Source organism: Tenrec ecaudatus, chromosome X (assembly GCF_050624435.1).
Source record: "Tenrec ecaudatus isolate mTenEca1 chromosome X, mTenEca1.hap1, whole genome shotgun sequence".
Taxonomy (NCBI): domain Eukaryota; kingdom Metazoa; phylum Chordata; class Mammalia; order Afrosoricida; family Tenrecidae; genus Tenrec; species Tenrec ecaudatus.
Genome location: NC_134548.1, coordinates 166,279,804 through 166,300,718, shown reverse-complemented (window position 1 = coordinate 166,300,718; position 20,915 = coordinate 166,279,804). Strand labels below are relative to the sequence as shown.

The 20,915-nt window shown below is 53.4% G+C and overlaps 2 protein-coding genes across 3 annotated transcripts; one reads left to right on the top strand and one right to left on the bottom strand.

The window, feature by feature from the left end:
• Window positions 1-5,428: 5,428 nt before the first annotated feature.
• Window positions 5,429-12,944, bottom strand: NSDHL (NAD(P) dependent 3-beta-hydroxysteroid dehydrogenase NSDHL). The gene is made up of 8 exons (XM_075538732.1): window positions 12,815-12,944; window positions 11,398-11,505; window positions 10,565-10,723; window positions 9,504-9,650; window positions 8,089-8,217; window positions 7,769-7,911; window positions 6,842-6,944; window positions 5,429-6,344 (listed from the first exon to the last, which is right to left on the bottom strand). Exons 2-8 carry the CDS (start codon window positions 11,461-11,463, stop codon window positions 6,015-6,017), a joined length of 1,077 nt encoding a protein of 358 aa, XP_075394847.1. The 5' UTR covers window positions 11,464-11,505; window positions 12,815-12,944; the 3' UTR covers window positions 5,429-6,014.
• Window positions 12,945-13,051: 107 nt separating this feature from the next.
• Window positions 13,052-18,361, top strand: CETN2 (centrin 2). Of its 2 annotated transcripts, none has more exons than XM_075538733.1 (5): window positions 13,052-13,206; window positions 13,697-13,855; window positions 14,179-14,307; window positions 15,518-15,655; window positions 17,793-18,361. In XM_075538733.1, exons 1-5 carry the CDS (start codon window positions 13,204-13,206, stop codon window positions 17,880-17,882), a joined length of 519 nt encoding a protein of 172 aa, XP_075394848.1. In that variant the 5' UTR covers window positions 13,052-13,203; the 3' UTR covers window positions 17,883-18,361. The 2 variants fall into 2 exon arrangements, with proteins under 2 accessions (XP_075394848.1, XP_075394849.1); XM_075538734.1 differs by lacking the exon at window positions 13,052-13,206 and adding an exon at window positions 13,211-13,341.
• Window positions 18,362-20,915: the final 2,554 nt, after the last annotated feature.

The following is a 20,915-nucleotide window of genomic DNA, read 5'->3' as shown; positions in this document are numbered from 1 at the left end:
CCCCTCATAGAGGGGTTTAGGAGAGGAGATGGGTTAATTAGGGTGCGAGGTAGTACCGATGAAGAACACAGCTTTCCCCCAGATCCTGGATCCTTCCTCCCCCCAACTACCATGATTCGAATTCTACCTTGCAGGGCTGGATAGGGCAGAGGCTGTACACTGGTACATATGAGGGTTGGAGGCACAGGGAATCCAGGGTGGATGATACCTTCAGGACCAAGGGTGTGAGGGGCAATGCTGGGAGAGTGGAGGGTGAGTGGGTTGGAAAGGGGGAACTGATTACAAGGAAGCCACATGTGACCTCTTCCCTGGGAGAGGGGCGGCAGAGAAGGGGGGGAAGGGAGACTCCAGATAGGGCAAGATAGGACAAAATAACGATGTATAAATTACCAAGGGCACATGAGGGAGGGGGGAGAGGGGAGGGAGGGAAAAAAAAAAAGAGGACCTGATGCAAAGGGCTTAAGTGGAGAGCAAATGCTTTGAGAATGATTGGGGCAGGGAATGTATGGATGTGCTTTATACAATTGATGTATGTATATGTGTGGATTGTGATAAGAGTTGTATGAGTCCCTAATAAAATGTAAAAAGAGAAAAGAAAATGATTAGGGCAAAGAATGTACAGATGTGCTTTATACAAATGAAGTATGTATTTGCATGGATTGTGATAAGAGTTGTATGAGCCCCTAATAAAACGTAAAAAAAAAAAAAAAAAAGAAGACCTTCTGCCCCTCACAATGCCCCATACACAAAGTGAGAGATTCCCCCCCCCCATCATGCAGAGAGCCAACCAAATGCTTAGCCGCAGCACGGCAGGCAGCACACAACACCTACAAACCAACCAGGACGGCAAGCCCTTCGAAAAACGGCTGAGGACAGCTGCAAATGACTCCCGTGAAGAAAAGCTGCTCGATCTCTGGGTTCTTAGGAAAATGCCAATTAGAAACATGGACATTTTTCTACAATTAAGGACATAAAAGATCAAGTGTTGGCAAGAGGAATCTGCACACTAAAAAAATCTCAAGGAACCACCCTCAGCCTGCAGGTTCCTTTGCAGACTTACAGGGAGCCCATAGGACAGGGGCTGTGTGGCTCAGCGACTCGAACTCAGCAGTGCTCAACCTGGGGGTTACGACCCTTTGGGGGTCGAACGACGCTTTCACTGGGGTCGCCCGATTCATCACAGTAGCAAAATGACAGCGAGGAAGTAGTAATGAAAATAACTTGATGGTTGGGGGGTCACCACCACATGAGGAGCTGTATGAAAGGGCCACAGCACTAGGAAGGTTGAGAAGCACTGCTCTCTTTTCTGGAGTAGAAAGTCTCATCTTTCTTCCACTGGGCGACTGGTGGTTTCTTACTTGCGGCGGGCAGCCCAACACATAACCCACTATGCCACCAGAGCTCCTGGTTGCTAAGGGAAGGGTCAGCTAGGTTTGGGTTTCAGGAGGGGCAAGAGGGGGCTGTTGCTGGGCTGCTTACCATATTTTGTTTGTTGATCAGGGCGCCCTGACAAGATTGCCCTCTTTTTAAGTGTCGATTTCAGGGCTACCTACCACCTCTCTGTCAGTTTGTGCTCCTGTGGTGGCTTGTGCATACCTGTGCTGCAGGAAGTTGTGCCACCAGGATGTCTAACACCAGCAAGGTCTTTGAAATACTGTCCATGGTGGACAGGTGTCTGCTGAGCTACCAGACTAAAGGCAGACTAGGAAGAAAGGCCTATTGACCTACCTCTGAAAATGAGGCCATGCACACCCTTTGGTGCCCACCAGGCTACGTCTGCTAAGATGCTGGACGACAAGCCCCAGGGTCAGAAAGGCCTCAGAATACACAGTGGCTTCGGCCTCGAGGTGGAAAAGATGGGGTCAGATTCAGCAGCTTTGTTCTGCTACATGTGGGATCTCCAGGCAGCAGAGCTAACCCCAAGTGAGAACCCCAGAGCCCCTGCTCTGAACAGTTTGCTTTGGACGAATCTGAAGGAGTGCAGGTGAACGGCATGGATTCAGCAGTGTGCCTCTCACTCTCAGTGCTGCCCTAGACTGCCTTCCGGGTATGGTAGGCCAGGGTGAAGAGTACCAAGTGCTGAACACCTCTGGGTGCTGGGTGAGGATGAAATGTGGCAGAGGGGGCTGAAAGCTGTGGCCCAGGTCTCCAGCCTGGCCCAACATGCTCCCCGGCTTTCTGTCCTACCCCACCCGCCCCCTCTGACATGGGGCTTGACTGCCCTCCTGCCTCCAGGCCTGGCAAGCAGCAACTTACTTGGGTCCAGGAAGGCATCCCTACTGGGGTCCTGAACCAGAGCGCCTAGGGCGTCCTTCCTGTTGCAGTGAATTCTGAGCTGCCAGTGGATTCTAGCACCTCGGGGTCCTTCAGCGGAATGTTTGAAGTTTTGTAACCACCATTAAGAACATGTGGCGTGCAATAGGTGAACAGGGCCCCTGTGCGCACGCGCGTGGTGCTGAGGGCAGAGTCAGCCCCCTCTCTCCCCCCCCCCCCCCGGGCCAGGCCTTGCACTGCAGGGCAGTTGTGCAAGGCCTGACATGTTATCACATGACAAGGCTCACAGCCTAGTAGTCACCAGACTTTCCTTGTGGCTAGATCTGGGCAGAGCATGTGGGTGATGTCACTGGAGCTTCATCTTATTTCATCCAATTAACCCTGCGTTAATTAGTATTCTCCAAGTGCTTTGAAGCCCAGGAGTACTGTTTGCTCCCAAGAGAACCTGCCTGCTGGGCTGGAAGTAGCCTTGCAGGAGATGGGGTTCTGCCTGGGTGGAGGTCTGATTTCTAGGGGTTGGGAGGGACCCGAAGGGTCAGGGCTTTGGGAAGGCTGGTGGAGGAGCTTGGTGTTTAATAGCTCATAGCTCTTCTTCCACAACTGGGGTTTCCTTCTAGAAAGAACCTTGTGTACATCTCAGTCCCTCTCTGAGCACTGTCTTCAATCCATTTCCAGTATTAGAGAAACCCGGTTCCCAGTGGACTCGGATGCTCTGAGCTTGGTTTGTGGAGAAGTCTTCTGGCCCTGGGTCATGACTGTTTTCTCCTTAGCACTAGGTTCTCCCTCCTTTCTGTCCGGTGAAACCCTGCTGGCATCCAGAGAAGCCCTCTCTGTCTTCCGAAAAGTGCAGGAAGCTCAGGGGCGGCATGGTGGGGATGCAGGGCAAGGGGCACAGGGATGGATCTTCACCTGGCCTGGCTGTCAGCCCAGGAGACTAGTAGGAGTCAGCCAGGGAGAGGGCCGAAGACATTCCAGAAAGAGGCCCTACCCACAGCCCTAGGCAGTGGGAACTGGAATTGGAGACGGGTATGATCTGTCCATGAGGCCAGAGTCAGTGCAGAGCTGAGTTCACTGCACAGCCTGGGACTGAGGCCTCCGGGCAGCCGGAGTTGTCTGCACCTTCAGTCCCAAGAGACGGGGCCTCAGCTCTGGCGCCGGTTGGGATGGGACCTTGCTGCACAGCTTCCTCTGGGGGCAGGGCCGTCATGTCCCAGACATTCCGGCACCTCCCGGCCAGGGGCTGTGGTGGGATCCCACTGGACTGGTTTCACCATCTTTGGTTGGCGCCGAACTAGCCCATCAAGCGATGAATGCCGGCAAGAGCAGCTTGCAGAGTGGAAGGCTCAAGGCCCTGGGCCTACCAGGCAGGGCAGGGTGCTGGATGGCAGTACTGGCCACTCCCAGCCAGTTTGGTGGGGTTGCTCCACCCTGGGTTCGTGGCAATGGAATCCGTCAGAACTTGTCTGCCCTTTTGCCCCCTAACCAGCTGGGGCCCAGCCTGGGAAATGGGCCCGAGAGCCTGCTCAGCACTCGCCTCCACCCGCCTGCCCCTCCCCACGATGACCAGGGTTCCTGCTCTGCTTCCCTACCTCTACCTCACTAGCTTGCTTCCTGAGCCGAACGGGGTTCTGTCCTCCCAGGGCGGAAGGCATTCACCACCTCCCCGCAGACACAGAGTGGTCTCTGCAGATACCATCATGCCGGAGGGTTGGCTGCGGTGCAGGTCAAAGGCTCTCTGCCCAAATGCCTCTGAAAGTTCTCTGAAGGATGAACCAACCACCTGGGGCTAAGTCCCTGAGAACAGATCTGGCAGGGGGCCTTCCAAAATCAATAACCACATAGTCAGCAGGTAGTGCCACTGAAAAGTTCTAGTAGCGTCCTAACATATGCACCTGACCCCCACCCCAGCTTCCATTTGCTATTTGCACCTGTTGAGTCCCTCGTGTTCGAAAGCCCCATGTTTGGACTGCTTTCCCCTTCGGGTGGCCAGAAGCCAGCTGGGCGAGGTGGGCTATGAGGCCAAGGGCACTGGAGTCTGACTTCCAGCCCTGGAAGTGCTTATCTGGGGCTCCCCCAGCTGGTCACTATGGGTTCAGCAAGCCCTGTACATCTCCATAAGCCTTTCAGGTCAGAGCCCACATCCTGGGCTCCTTCCCTGGAGTAGGCACTTGTGGGACAGACACTAGTAACCAACTTCTTGTCCATGGACAGCTGGTGCTTAGCTGCAGAGCTAAGATAAACAGTGGGGGACAGGCTCAGTAGATATATAAGGTGACCAGATGTCCCGATTTTTAACAATTTTTCCCACATCCCACGGCGTTTTTAAAAAGTTCCGATTTTTGAAAAGAATGCACAAGCAGCTAGGGTATACAGTTTTCGGCTGCCATGTGGCTCTCTCGCCAGAATATGAGTTTTATCAATGGTGTCCCGCTTTACCAATGTGAAATCTGGTCACCTTCCTTTAGGAGGCTGCCAATGGTGGGCAGGGTTCCTATATGGTCAGACACGCCCCCCCCAGTGGCACAGCTGCCTATAGTTTATCCACCCTGGTCCAGGAACACCTGTGTGCCCCATCCTCCACTGTAGACTCTACCTCAACAGCTGGCCCCTGAAGGATCAGGTTCAGCCATCTGTGCCCTTGCCCCCTAAAATGGCTGCCCTCACAGGGCTTCAAGGTTCACTTGAACCCATATATAGATGCAGGTGTGAAATGCTGTTCGGGGCCTACTCCTTTTACTTCAGGGTCCTGCCTGGCAGGCCACCCACCCACTTGGGGCTAAGGGATACCACTTGATGCTACTCCAGGGCTGGAGGGGTAGATATGCAGAGGTTGCTGTCAAGTCCCAACTCAGGCTCTGGCACCCCCCCTTGTACCCCATAATGCAAGGTTGTGGAGATGGTGTGAGATCAGACAGCGTCCAGGTCCCCAAAGGGAGACCATTCATCATCCCGCTGTTCTCAGGACTTTAGGGACAGACAGCCTATCTTCTGTCTATACAAAGGGGCTTCAGAAAGTACGAGACAAAAGGGCCTCTCTTTGAAGTCCTTTTGTAACTTGTACTTTGAGATGTCCCTTTGCATAGACCTAGGCCCAGCAGCTCCCCATGTCCCCTTCAGCCAGTCAGAAAGCAGTCACACACTTAAAGCCCATGGCACATGTCCAACACCCTGACTTTATTCTGGTCTCCCGTGGGCTGGGCTGTAACATCTCAGGGGGTTCTTCCCCAACTCGAGTCGCTAAAGGGGCCTCCCTAACCCAAACTCTCCTGAGCTGGTCTGCACATCGCTGCAGAGCACTAGGGAACCCTGCTGTTGAGAATGGACTGACACAGAACAAAGCAGGCGACCCTGCGGGGACAGAGATTTTGGGAGTTGATGTAAAATAGGAGCCCCGTTTCAAGTCTCAGCCATGTGCCTTTATTTGTATCTTTCATTTTTCTTCTAGGATAGTTTAAATGTGTGGTCCCTTCAACAACATCTAGAAACTTCTACTCTAGCATCAGTTTGAATGAAAGAAACCCCGTTGGGTTACCAAAGGACTGTTTCTTCCTGACAGGGTCTTACCTCTTCAATTTGAACATAAGGACGCCAACAAGGATTAGGGGCAACTGCAAAGTGACCTTTGTGCTAAGGAGCCCGAGGAGGTGGAGGGGAAAGAGATTTCCCACGTCCAGAGATCGAGAGCAGCTGTGTGGCACCCAGGTGGCTCACAGACGGGAGAGGGCGGAGCCTGAGTTCAGTCAGACCTTCCGCAGGTGGTGAAAGCTACGCACAGTCCTCTCCACGGCAATATCCATGGGGACCAGCGGCTGGTAGCCCAGCAGCTCCTTGGCCCTGGCGCAGCTAAAGTAGTGATAGGTGCCGGCCAGTGCGATCCGCAGGGGCGTGAAGGTGGGCTGCAGCTTGATCACCGGCTGGACCACCATCACCAGCAAGGCCAGCAGCAGGGCCAGGTAGTAGGCCATCCAGTAGGGGATGCGGTACTTGGGGGCCTCATAGTTGAGGCCTGTCAGGATACGGGACAGGAACGCCCAGAACGGGATGGGCTCATCATTGGTGATGTGGAAGGCCTGGGGAGAGAAGGGGAGTGAGTCAGTGCTGAGCTTGGCCCCGAAATCACAGTCCCGGAAGCTGTGGCCACTCCCTACCCAGGTCAATGCAGAACAGCTCAGAAGGGAGGTGGTTACTAAGACCCCCCATCAAGTGTATAGCCATGTGTGGGCCAGGCCCGTGCAAATGGCAGGTGATGGTAGAGATGCCAATTGGATCTGGATGCTTGGGTGCAGGGGGAGAGTGAGAGGTCAGGTACTTCAGGCCAATTTGTGAGCATTAATGACAATGGCAGAACTCAGTCCCCATCCCTAAAGGACAAGAGGACAAAAGGTTTATGGACTGGCTTGGAGCTTCAGATGCAGGCAGCCTGGATGGTCCACCTGAAGAATTCTCTGGAGTCTTGGCTCAGCGTCACCAGGGGGAGGAGGGGCTTGGCCTGGGTGCTAGGCAAGCTGAAAGCTGAGTTGCCTGCCAGGACGTTGGAAAGAGTGACACGGGACAGGCTGAGACTCACCTTTCCACACACAGCTACATCTTGGGAAAGGCGCTCTGCTGCCAGGATGTGGCCATGGACCACGTTCTCCACGAAGGTGAAGTCCACCAAGTTTTTCCCATTTCTGTGGGCAAGTGAACAAAGAAGGGACTCTCAGAATACATCGGGAGCTTAGAACACCCTTGGGGCTTAGGCAGCTGCCCTGGCCTTGGCAGAGGCAGCCCTTAAGACACTAGGGTGCCTGAGACACTACTTGATGTGGTAGTCACCTAATCTGGTGTCAACTGAGGATTAAGAACGTAGGGGTGGAGTCTAGCCTGTCAATTTGGAGATCGCCAATGAGACCTCTGTGTGGGCATGGCCTTCTCCTAAGAATTCTGGGAAATCTGGTACTTCCTCCTTGGAGGCGGGAGACTTCTCTCTAACACACCCTGGGAGACAGAGCAGCTGACAGGACACATGGACCCACCCTGATGCAGAGACCCCTGCCGGCGCTGAGAGGTTTCCAATGCCACTGGACCCAAGGACTTTCTACCCACTGGCCTGTGAGCTTCTACATTTGGCATCATTGCATGTGTTTCATGAGTCTGAAGAGTACTATGTAGATTGGTGTTGGATATATGGGCTAATATCAGACTTAGGGACTTGATCTGGGCTGGGATGTTTTCTCAATGTATGTAAATCTCTTTCTTATACACATATGGGTATCTCAATGAATTTGTTACTCTAGTCTACCCAGACTGACACAGCTTCCCACTGAGATCCTAACACAGTGAGCACTAAGACGGGCAGAGCCAGGCACTGGGGGAGGAGGAAGGGGATGGGTGAAGAGAGCGGAGGTGTATCTGGGAGCCAGCTACCACACTGGTAGCACCTGCTGAAGGAGGGAATCCAGAGGGTGCCTCTAACAGTCCTGGGGAAAGAGCCAAGTGCAAAAAGGTGACTCACCCAATCATAAACTTCATCTTGCCCTTCCTGGCAGCATCAACGAGGACGGGGACCAGCTGTGGGTCCCTGGGGCCGAAAATGCCATGAGGGCGAATGGCGATGGTTAGGAAATTTTTCTCGGGATCATTGGCGCCCAGGACAACCTGTAGGTGCAGAGTGGTCTATTCACAGCCGAGGACCCATAGGTGTCGGCCAGGTCCTAGATACTTAGGCCTCGAATATCACATGCATCTGGCCGTCGACCCTTTGCTAAGAATGTGCACGCTGCCACTGCACAGGGCCCTCGCCCATTCCCCACCGAAGCCGATTCGGGCACTTACTTGCTCCTGTAGGATCTTGGTCTCCGTGTAGTAGTCAATGGGGTTTTTGGTGTAGGGGAGCTCCTCAGTCCCGTTCTTGATATCGACGCCCTCAAAGACGACGCTGGCAGAGCTCGTCAGAATGAGTTTCTGGGGGAGGACAAAGAGGGAGCACACACAAGCAGCTGGGAGTAGAGCCTATAGCAGAACCTTTGAGGGAGGGGTCTGCGAAAAGGAACGCTGGTGATTCTGATCCTAAGCCGGCAGTGTACGCATGCGCGTGCACATGCACACAGCCCCAGCGGAGAAAGGCTGTTCTAAAGGGCTCCTCCGCTTCTGGCTCTCTGGTTGAGGGCAGCTCACCCAACACTGGACACCCTTAGTTCACATTCCATCGTCGCCACTGTGAGTCGACGTTATGCTAGAAGGTCTAGCTGGAGAGGTAGGGTGAAAGTATCATGATTGGGAAAGAAGGCAGACTGCTCACAAGGGAGGGAGACAGCTGCGCCGTGAGGACAGCAGCGGTCCTGAAGAGATGATGTGCTCGCCAAAAGCAACCACGGGAAAGGGAGGGTAGTTCAATACCAACCCGAAGGCCCACAGAGAGCACGCTAAGGAGGCAGGTGGCCAATCTTCAGGGCGTACAGCGGGAAGCTCTATGGGAAGGCATGGAAGACAAAGGATGGAGAGGCATCCTACAGTGATGCCTCAGGAGACGGGATGGCGGCGCTTCTTTGCAAATGACCTACAATTTCAAGGCAAGCACACCGGCTGTCACCATACACTGTGATCAGAAATGTGACCGTGGGTTCTAAGTGTTAGGAAAAGGAAAGGGCTTGGCTGCTAACCAAGAGGGTGGTGGTTTGAGTCCACAGGTGCCTTGGAAGAACAGCCTGGCGATCTCCTTCCATGGGAAACCCTAGGGCACATTATGCTCCTGTGACTCGGTGGCAGCGGAGTGCCCTTAGTACAAAGAGTTCCATGAGCCCTGAAAAGCTGGATGCTGGGCTGGCCCATACACTGAGTGATGCTGGGAGGGAAAACCCAGGCTCAGCTGGGTCTCCTCTCTCATGCGTCTGAGGAGTGCGCCACGGGGATGGCAGTCAACTTTGGTGAGACGGAGGAGAAAGCATCTACGGCCTGGGGGAGACTCATTCCCTCAGCACGAACTCGGGCAGGTTTCTATAAAGGAACAGAATTTGTTTATCTTTGAATATAGAGGCCAGGCTTGCACCATATAGCTTTGGAACCGGCGACTATGAAGTCTGAGGATCCTTGGGAGGTCTGTAGGCAGTTAGAGTCCTGGCCAGCAGACACTCACCATGCCAGGAGGCCCCTAGCTTCCTCCCTTAACCTTGTGACATTTCAGGAGGCAACCCAGGCTAGGCAGAGACGTGCGCAGGGCCTCCACACTCCATAACCGGCTTTCCCCTTACCTGAACCCCAGCCTGTTTGCAAGTTTCAATGACATTCTTGGTGCCAAGGTAATTCACTTTGTAAAAGAGCTCCTTGTTGCCACTGCCTGGTGGGGGTGACGCACAGTGGAAAACGGTGCCCACCCCTTTCAGAGCTGGGTAGAGATCCTGGAAAAGCAAACAGAAACACACATTCACTGCTGCTTCAGACAGGTGAACAGCCCCCAAGTCTCCTGCCTTGATGTCAGTACACATAGAACCCTTAACATTGCCCTGCTCAGGGCCGGGGTCCCAACCCTAGTTTCTGGAATGGCGAATGGCCAGTCCACACTAGAGTCTGCTCCTGGTTGGACCTGATCTCACAGATGCAGCCTCAGGCAGTTGGTTCCCCTCAGCTCCTTCAGTCCAGAGACCTTTCGAAACATGACAGGAAGGAGCAGGTGAGAGAGGTTAAGAGAACATAATGCACAACTCATCTCTCTGTGCAGGGAGAGAGTAGAGAGGGAGGGTAGAGTCACCATGTGAAGGCTCTCTTAACAAGGAGAAAAGACACGAGTGAGCTCTCAGATTACAGAAGATTGCAGAGCAAGGCTGAAGGTCACACCGAGGTGTCATCTCTGCAAGAAGAAAGCACTAGTTATGAGCCCGAAATCTGGTCCACTGGCTCTCCCACTGTAATGACAGCTACTTCACATACCCACTGCTGTGGAGTCACTTCCGCCTCCCAGTGACCCTGGAGGACAGAGCAGAAGAGCCCTACAGGGACCCCCTCCACCTCCCCCCAAGGCTGGCAATCATTATGGGAGCAGCTGGCCACCTCTCTTCCGCGAGGGGCTGGTGGGTTTGAACCACTGTCCTTCTGGCATGGAGTTGAGAGCTGTAACTACAGAGCCACCAGGGCTCCTGAATAAGAATATGGGTGTCTGTTAGATATTTTTCAATCAGTTGTAAATTTCTCAATATGAAAATCAAAACAAGCCATTTGGGGGAGGTGGGGGGAAAGCGACATCCATTCGGCCTTCAGGCAGGGACCTCTCGTGGCAAACCCCGGGGAGATTCTAGGAACTTAGGCTGCTCCTCACCTGCTGGTTGCAAAGGTCGCCCAGGAAGAACTCCACATGGGGGTCCTCAAAGCTTTGACGGATGTCAAAGATGTTGACATGGTAGCCTCTGGCCAGCAGGTGCTCCACCATGTACTGACCAAGAAACCCTGAGCCTCCGATCACTGTGCACTTCTGCGCCTGCAGAAAAAGCCAAGGTGGGTGGGTCTGTACAGCCACAGCTGACCCGGGAGATTCAAACATTTGACAGAGTGGGACAGTGGGTACTACAATGGGGCCCAGACACGTCAAGTGAGCACGCACGGTTGCGAAAATGGCACCAACAGCCTAGCTGGATGCAGGGTCCCCACAACCGTCTATTGTCCAAACACACTCATTCTCTCTGCAGGCTTAGTAAGACAAGGCCTGCCTCCACTTTGCTGCTCCCAAGAGGTGATCCCTGCACACTACTAAGTCCAGCTTGCCCTGCAGATAGCACACAAGAAAGCAAAGCATGGTCCCCGCAGTCACAGGAGAAAGGCAGTCTGCGTTGTCCCAAGTCCTAGGGGGCTAGCAAGGTGGGAGCCTGAGGATGGTAACTTGTCAGGAGGACGGGGGCTCCTTTCAACCCCACCTGTAGGCACACAGCTTCATACACTGGGGAGAATGGCAGGTCAGGGCGCCACTGCCCTGACTCAGACCGTCCGACTCTAGAACACCCCTGGTCTAGTGGATTCATCTTTAAAGGCATCTAACCGATACCAAGAGACATCGCCACCAGGGAGTGATTTCATCCACCCCTCAACCCAAGTGGTGGGCAGACACACACAGCTGGCTGGTGTGCACGTGTCCAAAGGGCTTGTGTCAGTACTTACTTTGGAGATGTTCGTTGTCACATGAGTCTGTGGGTTCTGGCCCCTCATTTTTGTGCCTTGGTCCATTCTGGTTCAAATATAGTTTGGTTTGTGATCACCTTCTCTGTCCTTAAAAACACAGAGTCACACATTTCTATTGGATATACCTTGTGTCCCATCATGTTTGTGTCATACCCCTTTGAGGTTGGAGCCACAGTACAGTTAACCATCCTGGTGATGGTGGCTGTGCTCTTGGAGAAGGATCATGGCTGGGGCTGCTTCTCTGGTCACTGCCAGCCAGCCCAGAGTGGCCTATGGCCTCAGGTAAGGCAGCTGCTGGGTCCTCAGGGCTCCGCGCCTCTGAGGGAGTAGGTATCCTGCCCATAGCTGGGGTGCAAGGGATGTGAGGCAATGGCCTGGAGCCTGCAGGTTCGGGAACAAGTTACCTCACAGGCAGTGAGGTAAGATGGGGAGTAGGATTGGGAGTCAGTGTGACAAAAAATGAAGGCTGCACTCTGGCGGTAGGACCTTCCAAGTTGAGGGTGAGCAAGACCTGCTACATGTGAAGGGAACAAAGGTCAGGTGAGAACCTGAGGCTTTGAGAAGCCAAGTGACTGGCCCAAGGTCACACAGCTATGGCACACTGTGTATTTGTTCTTTCTTACATGCTGTGGACATAGGGTGTGCTGCTAGATGGAGAAATGCGAGGGGCGGGGTAAAAGGCAGGGCTCAGATGCCAGGAGGCACCAGTTGGGTAAGAGAAGGGCTCCTCACTGGCCATTCGAATTCAACCAGGATTTGTTGGGCACGGAAAGCAGGACCCGCCTTGCTCCTTGAACCTGGCAGTGGCCCAACAGCCCTGCCCCAAACCAAGGCCCTGTCCTGTAGTGGCGGGGTGCAAAAGAACATTAATAAAAAAAATTGGAGTGGCGCCTCACTGTGAAGGTAGGAGCGCAGCTCTGAAGGAAGGCGGGGTGCGCTGAGCAGGGGAGTGCCTGGGGCACTGGCATCACAGCCCCAAGTAAGCTCATCAAGCTGCTGCCCTTTACCCTTTGCCCCTTAATGCAGTGAACCAGGCTTCCCCCACCCCAGCCCCAGTCCTTCAGCCGTTGACTCTTTGCCAGCTTCCAAGTAGTTGCGCGTTGGGCGGCTAACTACAAGGTCTGCAGTTCGAAACCACCAGTGCTCCTTGGGAGAACCATCTCAGAAACTCCCAGGAGCAGCTCTCCCGGGTCGTCAATCAGAGGGCAGTGATGCTGATGAGGGCGGCTACGACGGTCTGGCGGTCCCTTCCCACCCAGTTCCTTCCCCTCAGTTTGCAGACGTGGTCACGCCCACTCCCCCTAGCACGCTCAAGGGCTGCTCTGCCCCCGGGTGCCCGCTCTTCTTAGAGCAGCCCCGGGCCTGAAAGCCCCTCAGCCCCACACCACTAGCTTACCGCTCCGCTAGATGGGCTCAGCACGAGCCAGGGCGCAAAGATGGGTCTCCCACCAGTCCCCGCCTCTGAATCCTTTTGAGTGAGGTCAGAATCAGCCGAGGACTCCTCATCCACTGGATTGGCTCGGCTTGGCCCTGATTCCGCCAATCGGCGCTCGTGATGGGACCCTGACCAATCCTCTCCCGCCTGCTCCGGAGCGCGCCTCTCCCTCCCCACCAACGGAGGCTCTGCCGGGTTAGCCCCTCTCCGGCTCTGCGCCAATGGAGAACAGGGGTATTGGGCGGGGCACCAATGCGGGGCGGAGCCGCGCGCGTGCGTAGTAATGGGAACGACGCCGAAAGCGTGTGTACGTTCGTTGCCGTAACAACGCGCGGTGGAGTTGTTCCGCGATGGTAAGTGCGGGCAATCGGCTTGGTGGCGCTCGTGCAGTGGTCCACGCCTCTGCGGGTTTCCCCTGCACACGCCGCCTCTCCCGCGCGTTCCTGAGCTGCGGCGCACCGTCTTCCTCCGAATTCGGTCCCGGAAGGGTAGGGTCGAGGCGCCGGCCGCTTCGCAGCTCTCCGCCTACTCCATTTGCCCACAGCCGGCCTGTCCCTCCACTCGGGCGCCCCCGGCTCTCTAGTTCCTCCCAGACCCCTGAGGGACTGTCCTTCGGCAGGAGAACTCGGAGCTTCTCCCAGGACTCCTCCCAACACAGACCCCGGGCCTTCTGGCAGCCTCTCTCTGCCAAAGTTGACAATGGCGAACTTTTGAGCTTACGTCACAAACGTGCCTCTCGAGTTTGCTCTATGGTCTTGACTCAGCTCCCCAGGGGTGGGTGGGGCTTGGGGTTTGATGGACTCTCTGGCATGCTACCATCCTCTTGTGTTTGTCCGTCCCAAGGCCTCTAATTTTAAGAAGGCAAGCATGGCATCAACTTCCCAGCGCAAGAGGATGTCTTCTAAGCCCGAAATCAGTGATGACCAGAAACAGGAGATCCGTGAAGCTTTTGATCTCTTTGATGCAGATGGAACTGGAACCATCGATGTCAAAGAACTAAAGGCAAGCGCTCTGCACTGGGTACCTTCCTCCCTGGCTCCATGCCCTCCTCTGCCTCACCTCTCCACACTTTCCTGGCTCCAAGAACAGGGGTGGGGGTGGGGGTGGGGGTAGTGGGGAGGAGGACAGTGGGCATTTGTTACCCTTCTCTTTTTACTTATCGCCTGTTACTTCAGAGAAGTCAGATATCAATTAGGTCACTACTATCCTGCCCCCCATTGTGTTCGCCTGGCCCTAACAGATAATAGTCTTTTATGTTCCCAACCATTGTCACTTTTGCGCCTGCTGGGCGTGCATTTGCATATTGAGATGACATTTCATTGTAGGTCGCTATGAGGGCCCTGGGCTTTGAGCCCAAGAAGGAAGAGATCAAGAAAATGATCAATGAAATTGACAAAGAAGGCACTGGGAAAATGAACTTCAGTGACTTTCTGGCTGTGATGACTCAGAAAATGGTAAGTTAGTGAAGAGCCTCAGCATGTGCGCCAGCCAACTGGGGGATACATTTGAATCAAGATAAGGAAATTGCTTATCAAAATAGGTGGGTTGAACTGGCAAAAGATAGTGCTCCCCATTGAGAATGAGGCTGCCTAGGCTCACCCTGGCCTTTTTTTTTTAGGCCACTGTCAAAGAGAAGTGGTCTTGCTCTCCCGAAGAAAAGAAACATGGTGTCACATTTATTACACCACTTTCTTTGTGACTCAACCAAGAGGCTCAACCAACTGTTACCACCTAGTAGAACATATCTCAGCCCCTCTGACTTTCGGGGTTTGAGCTCGTTCTCTGCCGGTGTGCCCAGTGTCCTTCTGTACTTTAATAACAAGCAAAGTGACTCGGCCCTCCCAGTGGGACTGGCTCCGCTTCCCACTCCTCACCCTCTGGGATCTCAGCATTTCTCCAAGGGGCCCCCTGGTCCACCAGCTTAAGGAGTATATTATCCTGTATGTTTACAAAGTGAATTGAGTTTTTCCTTTGGTTTGTACAGACAATGTTTATGTTTCATTTTGAGCCTCTCCATTGGTAATGATTTCATGGTGGGTTTTTCCTGGTGCCACCCTGCATGCTTTTTGAGCTCTTGCGTCACAGGGCCCAGGTTAGAAAGGCGACCAGTGAGGCCACGTGGTGAACAGAGATGGGGCTGAGGGGTGAAAGTTATTCCCGTCGCAAAGCCCCGTTTGGTTTCAGACCTGAAGACAGTTGCTCACTGCACAGTGAATCCCCAGTGGCCTCACAGGCCTGCAGCTTCTCCGACTCAAATTGGCCCTCCCTCCTCTTCCCAAACAGGTCCTTGTGCCGTTTCTCACTGTTTTGGTTCATTCTCTAGTGCTGTCATAACAGCAAGATCACAGATGAGTGGCTTGAGCAAACCGATGTACTCTCTCACAGTTTAGGAGGCCAGCGGTGTGAATTTGGGGTGCCAGCTCGGGGGACACGTTTTGTCTCTGTTGACTCTGGAGCAAAGACCTTGTCTGCTTCTGAAACCTGGGCCATACAGGGAGCTGATGTCCCCTGGTTGGAAAGTCTGGTGGGGTCCGGAGGCCCAAAGGACTTCCTGAGACTTGACCTAACGCCAGGCTCAAGTTGGGTGATTGAAGAAGAGGGGTGTGGCGGGAAACAGGGGACACAGTGGTCTCCACTCATACATGCTTAATGTTTCCCGTTCAGTCTGAGAAGGATACCAAAGAAGAAATCTTGAAAGCCTTCAAGCTCTTCGACGATGATGAAACTGGCAAGATCTCTTTCAAAAATCTGAAGCGCGTGGCCAAGGAGTTGGGAGAGAATCTTACTGATGAAGAGCTGCAGGTCTGTAAGACACTGAGCTTCCTGCCCTTTCAGAATCCTTTCGCTCTGGTGGTGTCCCTCTGCTGCCACTTACGTTCTCCTTTGGACCCACCTGTGGATTGTTGCAGGTCTCAGGCCTGCCCCTCCCCTCCTGGGGTGTGTGTGGCTGAGTGGGCTTTTTAAATTATTTTTAAAAATCATTTTATTGGGGGCTTTTACAGCTCTTAAAGCAATCCATATGTCAATTGGTTCAAGCACACTTGTACATATGGTACCATCCATCATCATTTTCAAAGCATTTTCTTTCTACTTGAGCTCTTGGTATCAGCTTCTCTTTTCCCCCTCCCTCCTCCACCCTCCCACCCTCGTGACCCATTGAGAAATTATTATTGTCACATCTTACACCATCCACTATCTCCCTTCACCCATGTTTCTGTTGTTCGTCACGGGGGCAGGGGGGTGTTGTATGTCAATCATTGTGGTCAGTTCCCCTTTCTCCCCCCACCTTCCCCCTCTCCTCCTGGTATCACTGCTCCCATTATTGGTCCTGAGGGGTTCTCGGTCCTGGATTCCGCTCTTCTCTGTACCTGTGTACATGCTCTGGTCTAGCCAGATTTGGAAGAATTGGCATCATGATAGTGGGTGGGTGGGGGGAAGCATTAAAGAACTAGAGGAATGCTGTGTGTTTCATTGGTGCTGTACTGTACCCTGGCTGTCTCATCTCCTCCCCACAACCCTTCTGTAAGGGGATGGGGCTGACTGGGCTTTCTTTCTTTTTTTAAAAATCATTTTATTGGGGGCGCGTACAAGTCTTATCACAATCCATACTTCCATCCAGCCATTGTGTCAAGCACATTTGTTGCCCTCAGCATCCTTAAAACATTTGCTTTCTACTTGAGCCCTTGGTATCAGCTCCTCATTTATCCCCTCCCTCCCCACACCCTCCCTTAAGAACCCTTGATAATTTAAAAATTATTCTTATTTTGTTCATGTCCCACACTGTCCCTTCACCCATTTTTCTGTAGTCTGGCCCCCAGGGAGGGGGTTATATGTAGAAATTTGTAATCAGGCTCCCCTTTCTACCCCACCTTCCCTCCACCCTCCCGGTATCGCCACTCTCACCACTGGGCCTGAAGGGTTCATCTCTCCTGGATTCCCTGTGTTTCCAGTTCCTATCTGTACCAGTGTACATCCTCCGGTCCAGCCAGATTTGTAAGGTAGAGTTGGGATCATGATAGTGGGGGTGGAGGGGAGGAAGCATTTAAGAACTAGAGGAAAGCTGTATGTTTCATCGTTGCTACACTGCACCCTGACTGGCTCGTCTCCTCCCTGCAACCCTTCTGTAAGGGGATGTCCAGTTGCCTGCAGATGAGCCTTGGGTCTCCACTCTGCAGTTCTCCTCATTCACAATGATATGATTTTGTTGTTCTATGATGCCTGATACCTGATCCCTTCCCCACCTTATGATCACACAGGCTGGTGTGCTTTTTCCATGTGGGCTTTGTTGCTTCTGAGCTAGATGGCCACTTGTTTACCTTCAAGCCTTTAAGATCCCAGAAGCTGTATCTTTTGATAGCCCGGTACCATCAGCTTTCTTCACCACATTTGCTATGCACCCGCTTTGGCTTCAGTGATTGTGTCGGGAAGGTGAGCATCATGGAATGCCAGTTTAATAGAACAAAGTGTTCTTGCATTGAGGGAGTACTTGAATGGAGGCCCAATGTCCATCTGCTACCTTAATACTAAACCTATACATATATGCACATAGATCTATGTTCCCCATCCTCATATATAAACATATTTACATACCTGTATTGAGACCTCTATAAATGCACGTTGCCTCCTAGTTCTTCTCTTTCCTTTGTCCCACTATCATGCCCACCCTTCATTTGGGTTTCAGTAATTCCCTTCAGTGACCTTGCCCCTGGCTGGCCTGTCCCTTCCTTGTGATCCTTCTGTGAAGGGATGGGGATGAATGGCTTTTCAAAGAACGCTTCGAGAGCTAAGCTATTATACAGCCATCCCATCCCCCCTCAGCAGCACAAGGAGTGACTCAGTTGTGTAAGGCATGCAGGCAGCGTCCCTAGAAGCCTCTTGCTTGACTGCCTTTTGGTTTCGGGTCTGCACTAATCCAGGCTGCCTCCTTCATATCCCACAGGAAATGATCGATGAGGCGGATCGGGACGGTGATGGGGAGGTTAGCGAGCAGGAGTTCCTGCGCATCATGAAGAAGACCAGCCTTTACTAACGCAGCGCCCATTTCTCCTGGTGCCAGCCAGGGTGGGAAAGTTCTTTGAAGACCCTAACCATTTTCACTCCCACCCCCCTTATCGCTTTAGCACCAGCCTCGAATCCCCTCGTCTCCTCTTGCCATTGCTCTTTGACATTTGAAACCATCATGCTCGGCTGATGATTTGCATTCCCTGGTACTGAACTAGAACATACTCGCCAGCATGGAGAAAGCCCAAGAGCGGCCCCGAAGGCTGTCGCCCACCTCCCCTCTTGGCCTGGCCTTACACAGCCCTCCAAAACCATGTCCCCCATCGCCACTAGCAGCAGCCCCTTCTGTGGGGCTCTGGCTTTTCGTTGACCGCTGGACTGATTGGCGTTTTCTCTTGTGTCAAACCTGCCGCCCTCTCTTCCCAGTGCTCTGGCAGGGGAAGGGGGAGGGAGGGGGATTCAGCGCTCTTGAGTTTGTCTTTGAAAATAAAACCTTTCTGATTTTGAGTGTGTGCTAAGGATGACTTGACTTCTTGAGCCGAGGCCCCGTGTTTGATCTTTTAAAGCCTCCAGCCAAAGGCAGCCGAAGCACAACCCCCTGCTCGCCCACCAGCCCACAGGCCGACCCAGAAAGAATTCTGTCAGCATGAGTTGGTTCTTGCCTCGGGTACCCGCCTGTTTGGAAAACAAACAGAATTTCCATCTCTCCTCTGTCTAACAGCCTCCCTGTGCAGCCCCCGGCCTAGGGTGTTAACTCACAGGAGCTCTTGAGTGGGGGCTGCACCTGCCAGCTGTGTAAGCCCTGATGGGTGGCATGAAGGTTCCTGTCCCCAAGAGGGTGGAGAACACACCTCAGCTGGGAAGAGGGCAGCAAAGACGGCATTCTCAGCCCTCTAGGAGGTTCACAGTCACGGGCACCCAGTCCTTCCTAATCTCAGGTTTGCCACCATTACAGTGAAGGTCCCGCTTGGGATTTTTGTGATTTATTTGCTGTCCATGTGAACATCCCAGTCGAACTGAGGGGCTTGATTTTTATCCCATAACCCTTCGTGTATGTGTGTGTGTGTGTGTGTGTGTGTGTGTTGGAGAACCTGGGCCTCCTTACTGGCAGCCTCCAGTACGTGTCCATGCCCCTCACCTACACTCTGTGCCCCAGAAGGGGGCATTTTGAGAACCACAGGCGAGGTATCCCCACCCTGGCTTCTCCAGTGGGCTCAGGTGTCTGGAGACGTGATGTGTGCTTCTGCCTTAGTTGATGGGCCTGTCCCAGTGGAAGCATCAGAAAGCACTTGGCTTTGAAGGTGCTCTGGAAGCCGACTGTTGAGAAGTGCTAGTTCTCTCATTCCTTTGCTTCTCACATAGGCTTTGTTGCTAAGTGTGGGCCTGGGATGAATTCAGGATGAGCTGTGGACAGTAGTCCCAGCTCTGCCCCGTGCTGGGTCGCTGTTTTCTAATAAGCGCATGATCTGATAAAAACTATATTGGAAAAGATTGATGAGATTGGGCCCTCTCTCCCACCTCACCGGCAACCTTATCTCCTATTGCCTGATGTTCCCAGAAATGACGTCAAGTCTCCTTCAGAGGAGGGGATAGGGACAGAGGTGGAGGGGAGTCAGGGTGGGGGAGCCCAGTGAGCAGATGTGGGTTCCTGCGGGCCTGGACTGGAGCTGAGATGGAGAGGGGCTAGTGGAAGGGAGGGAAGAGCAGAGAGCAATCCATGTGGGTGTGGCCCAGCGAGGTAAAGGGCAGCCAGCCCGGGTCTTGGCGGATAGGTGGTTTGACCAGGAAGAGGTGGAAGCTGGTGGCGGGGTGTGGTGGTGGTGACTACTAGGAAGCAGATGTTTCACATGGGGTCTGCCAAGAGATGGCTGGGAGGTGGGTTAGGATGGGTGTATGTGGGGCTGCATCCAAACCCACCTCCCAGTCCTCATTTAGGGGGAGATGGAGAAGAAGCAGGAGGCAGTTGATGTGGGCATGGGAACTAAGAGGTGGCAGAGGCCAGCGTGTGGAGGGTGGGCCAGAGGGCAGTGAGCAAAAGCAGGGCCTATAGGAGTGGAGTTTGGAATGGAGAGGGAATTGACCTTCTTTCATAAGGAACTGGACCAGAGATCTGTAAAGGTGGGATGGAGGCATAGAGGAACAGGGCTTAGGTCCTGAAGGAGGAACCAGAGAGTGAGCCCTATGGGAGTGGGAGAGGGTGAGGGAGCAGAGGTGCCTCTCTGTGGGAAGAATTGCTAGGGAAGCAGAAGGGCAGCGGCTGGGCCAGAGAGCTGGAGGACAGGGAGAGAAGAGAAGGAATAGGGGCCAGTCGTGTTGGATCTTGTCAGCCTCTGTCATTACCCAGGAGCCATTTACTGGCTTAATCTTTTCTTTGCTCCAAAAGGATTAGACCTACTAGGAACAGGGGGACCCTTGTGGTACACAGATCTGGGCTGGTTCCGGTAGGTGGCCCCTTGTCATTTTCACCTCAGGGATGGATTTCTGTTTAGCTCTTTGGATGGATAAAATTCTATGATATCTGAGAAGACTAGAAAGAAGGGGTTTTCTCCCCTATGTTTTTAGGGAGCCACGTCCTTGGGAAGTCTAGTAGGGAGACCATGCGGTGCCAGGGATTGAATTTTGGCCAAAGCCAAAAGCTCTGTTGAAATCCTAACCCCTGGTACCTGTTAACGTGGCCTTGTGTGGAAACGGGCTTTTTGTGGCTCTGATCAGTCTGCCTGTGCCTGAGGTCAAGGGTCCCTGGTGAGGCAATGAGTGAAATTGTGGGCTGTTACTCAAGAAGTTAGAAGTTTGAACCCTAACCCACCACCCACTGCGAAAACAGGAGACAGTTCGGTTCAGCCCTGTAGGGTCACTAGGAGCTGGGACCAAGTCGATGGCAGTGGTCTCTCCATCCTAACACGAGATCACAGGAGGAGGTGGGGTCCCATGGAAGAGGAGGAGAGACACCAAGTGAAGGCGCACCTACAAGCGTAGCATTGTCTGGGGCCACCAGAAGTTGGGAGAAACCATGGCTCTGTTGACATCCCGAATTCAGACATTCACCTCCTGGCACTGCCCC

Coding starts and splice junctions, on each gene's coding strand:
- NSDHL (XM_075538732.1), bottom strand. CDS start 11,463: ATGGACCAAGGCACAAAAATGAGGGGCCAGAACCCACAGACTCATGTG. Junction 10,724..11,397: donor TGACAACGAACATCTCCAAA/GTAAGTACTGAC, acceptor CTTTTTCTGCAG/GCGCAGAAGTGCACAGTGAT. Junction 7,912..8,088: donor CCAAGATCCTACAGGAGCAA/GTAAGTGCCCGA, acceptor CTGCACCTACAG/GTTGTCCTGGGCGCCAATGA.
- CETN2 (XM_075538733.1), top strand. Junction 13,856..14,178: donor TCGATGTCAAAGAACTAAAG/GCAAGCGCTCTG, acceptor ATTTCATTGTAG/GTCGCTATGAGGGCCCTGGG. Junction 15,656..17,792: donor TTACTGATGAAGAGCTGCAG/GTCTGTAAGACA, acceptor CATATCCCACAG/GAAATGATCGATGAGGCGGA.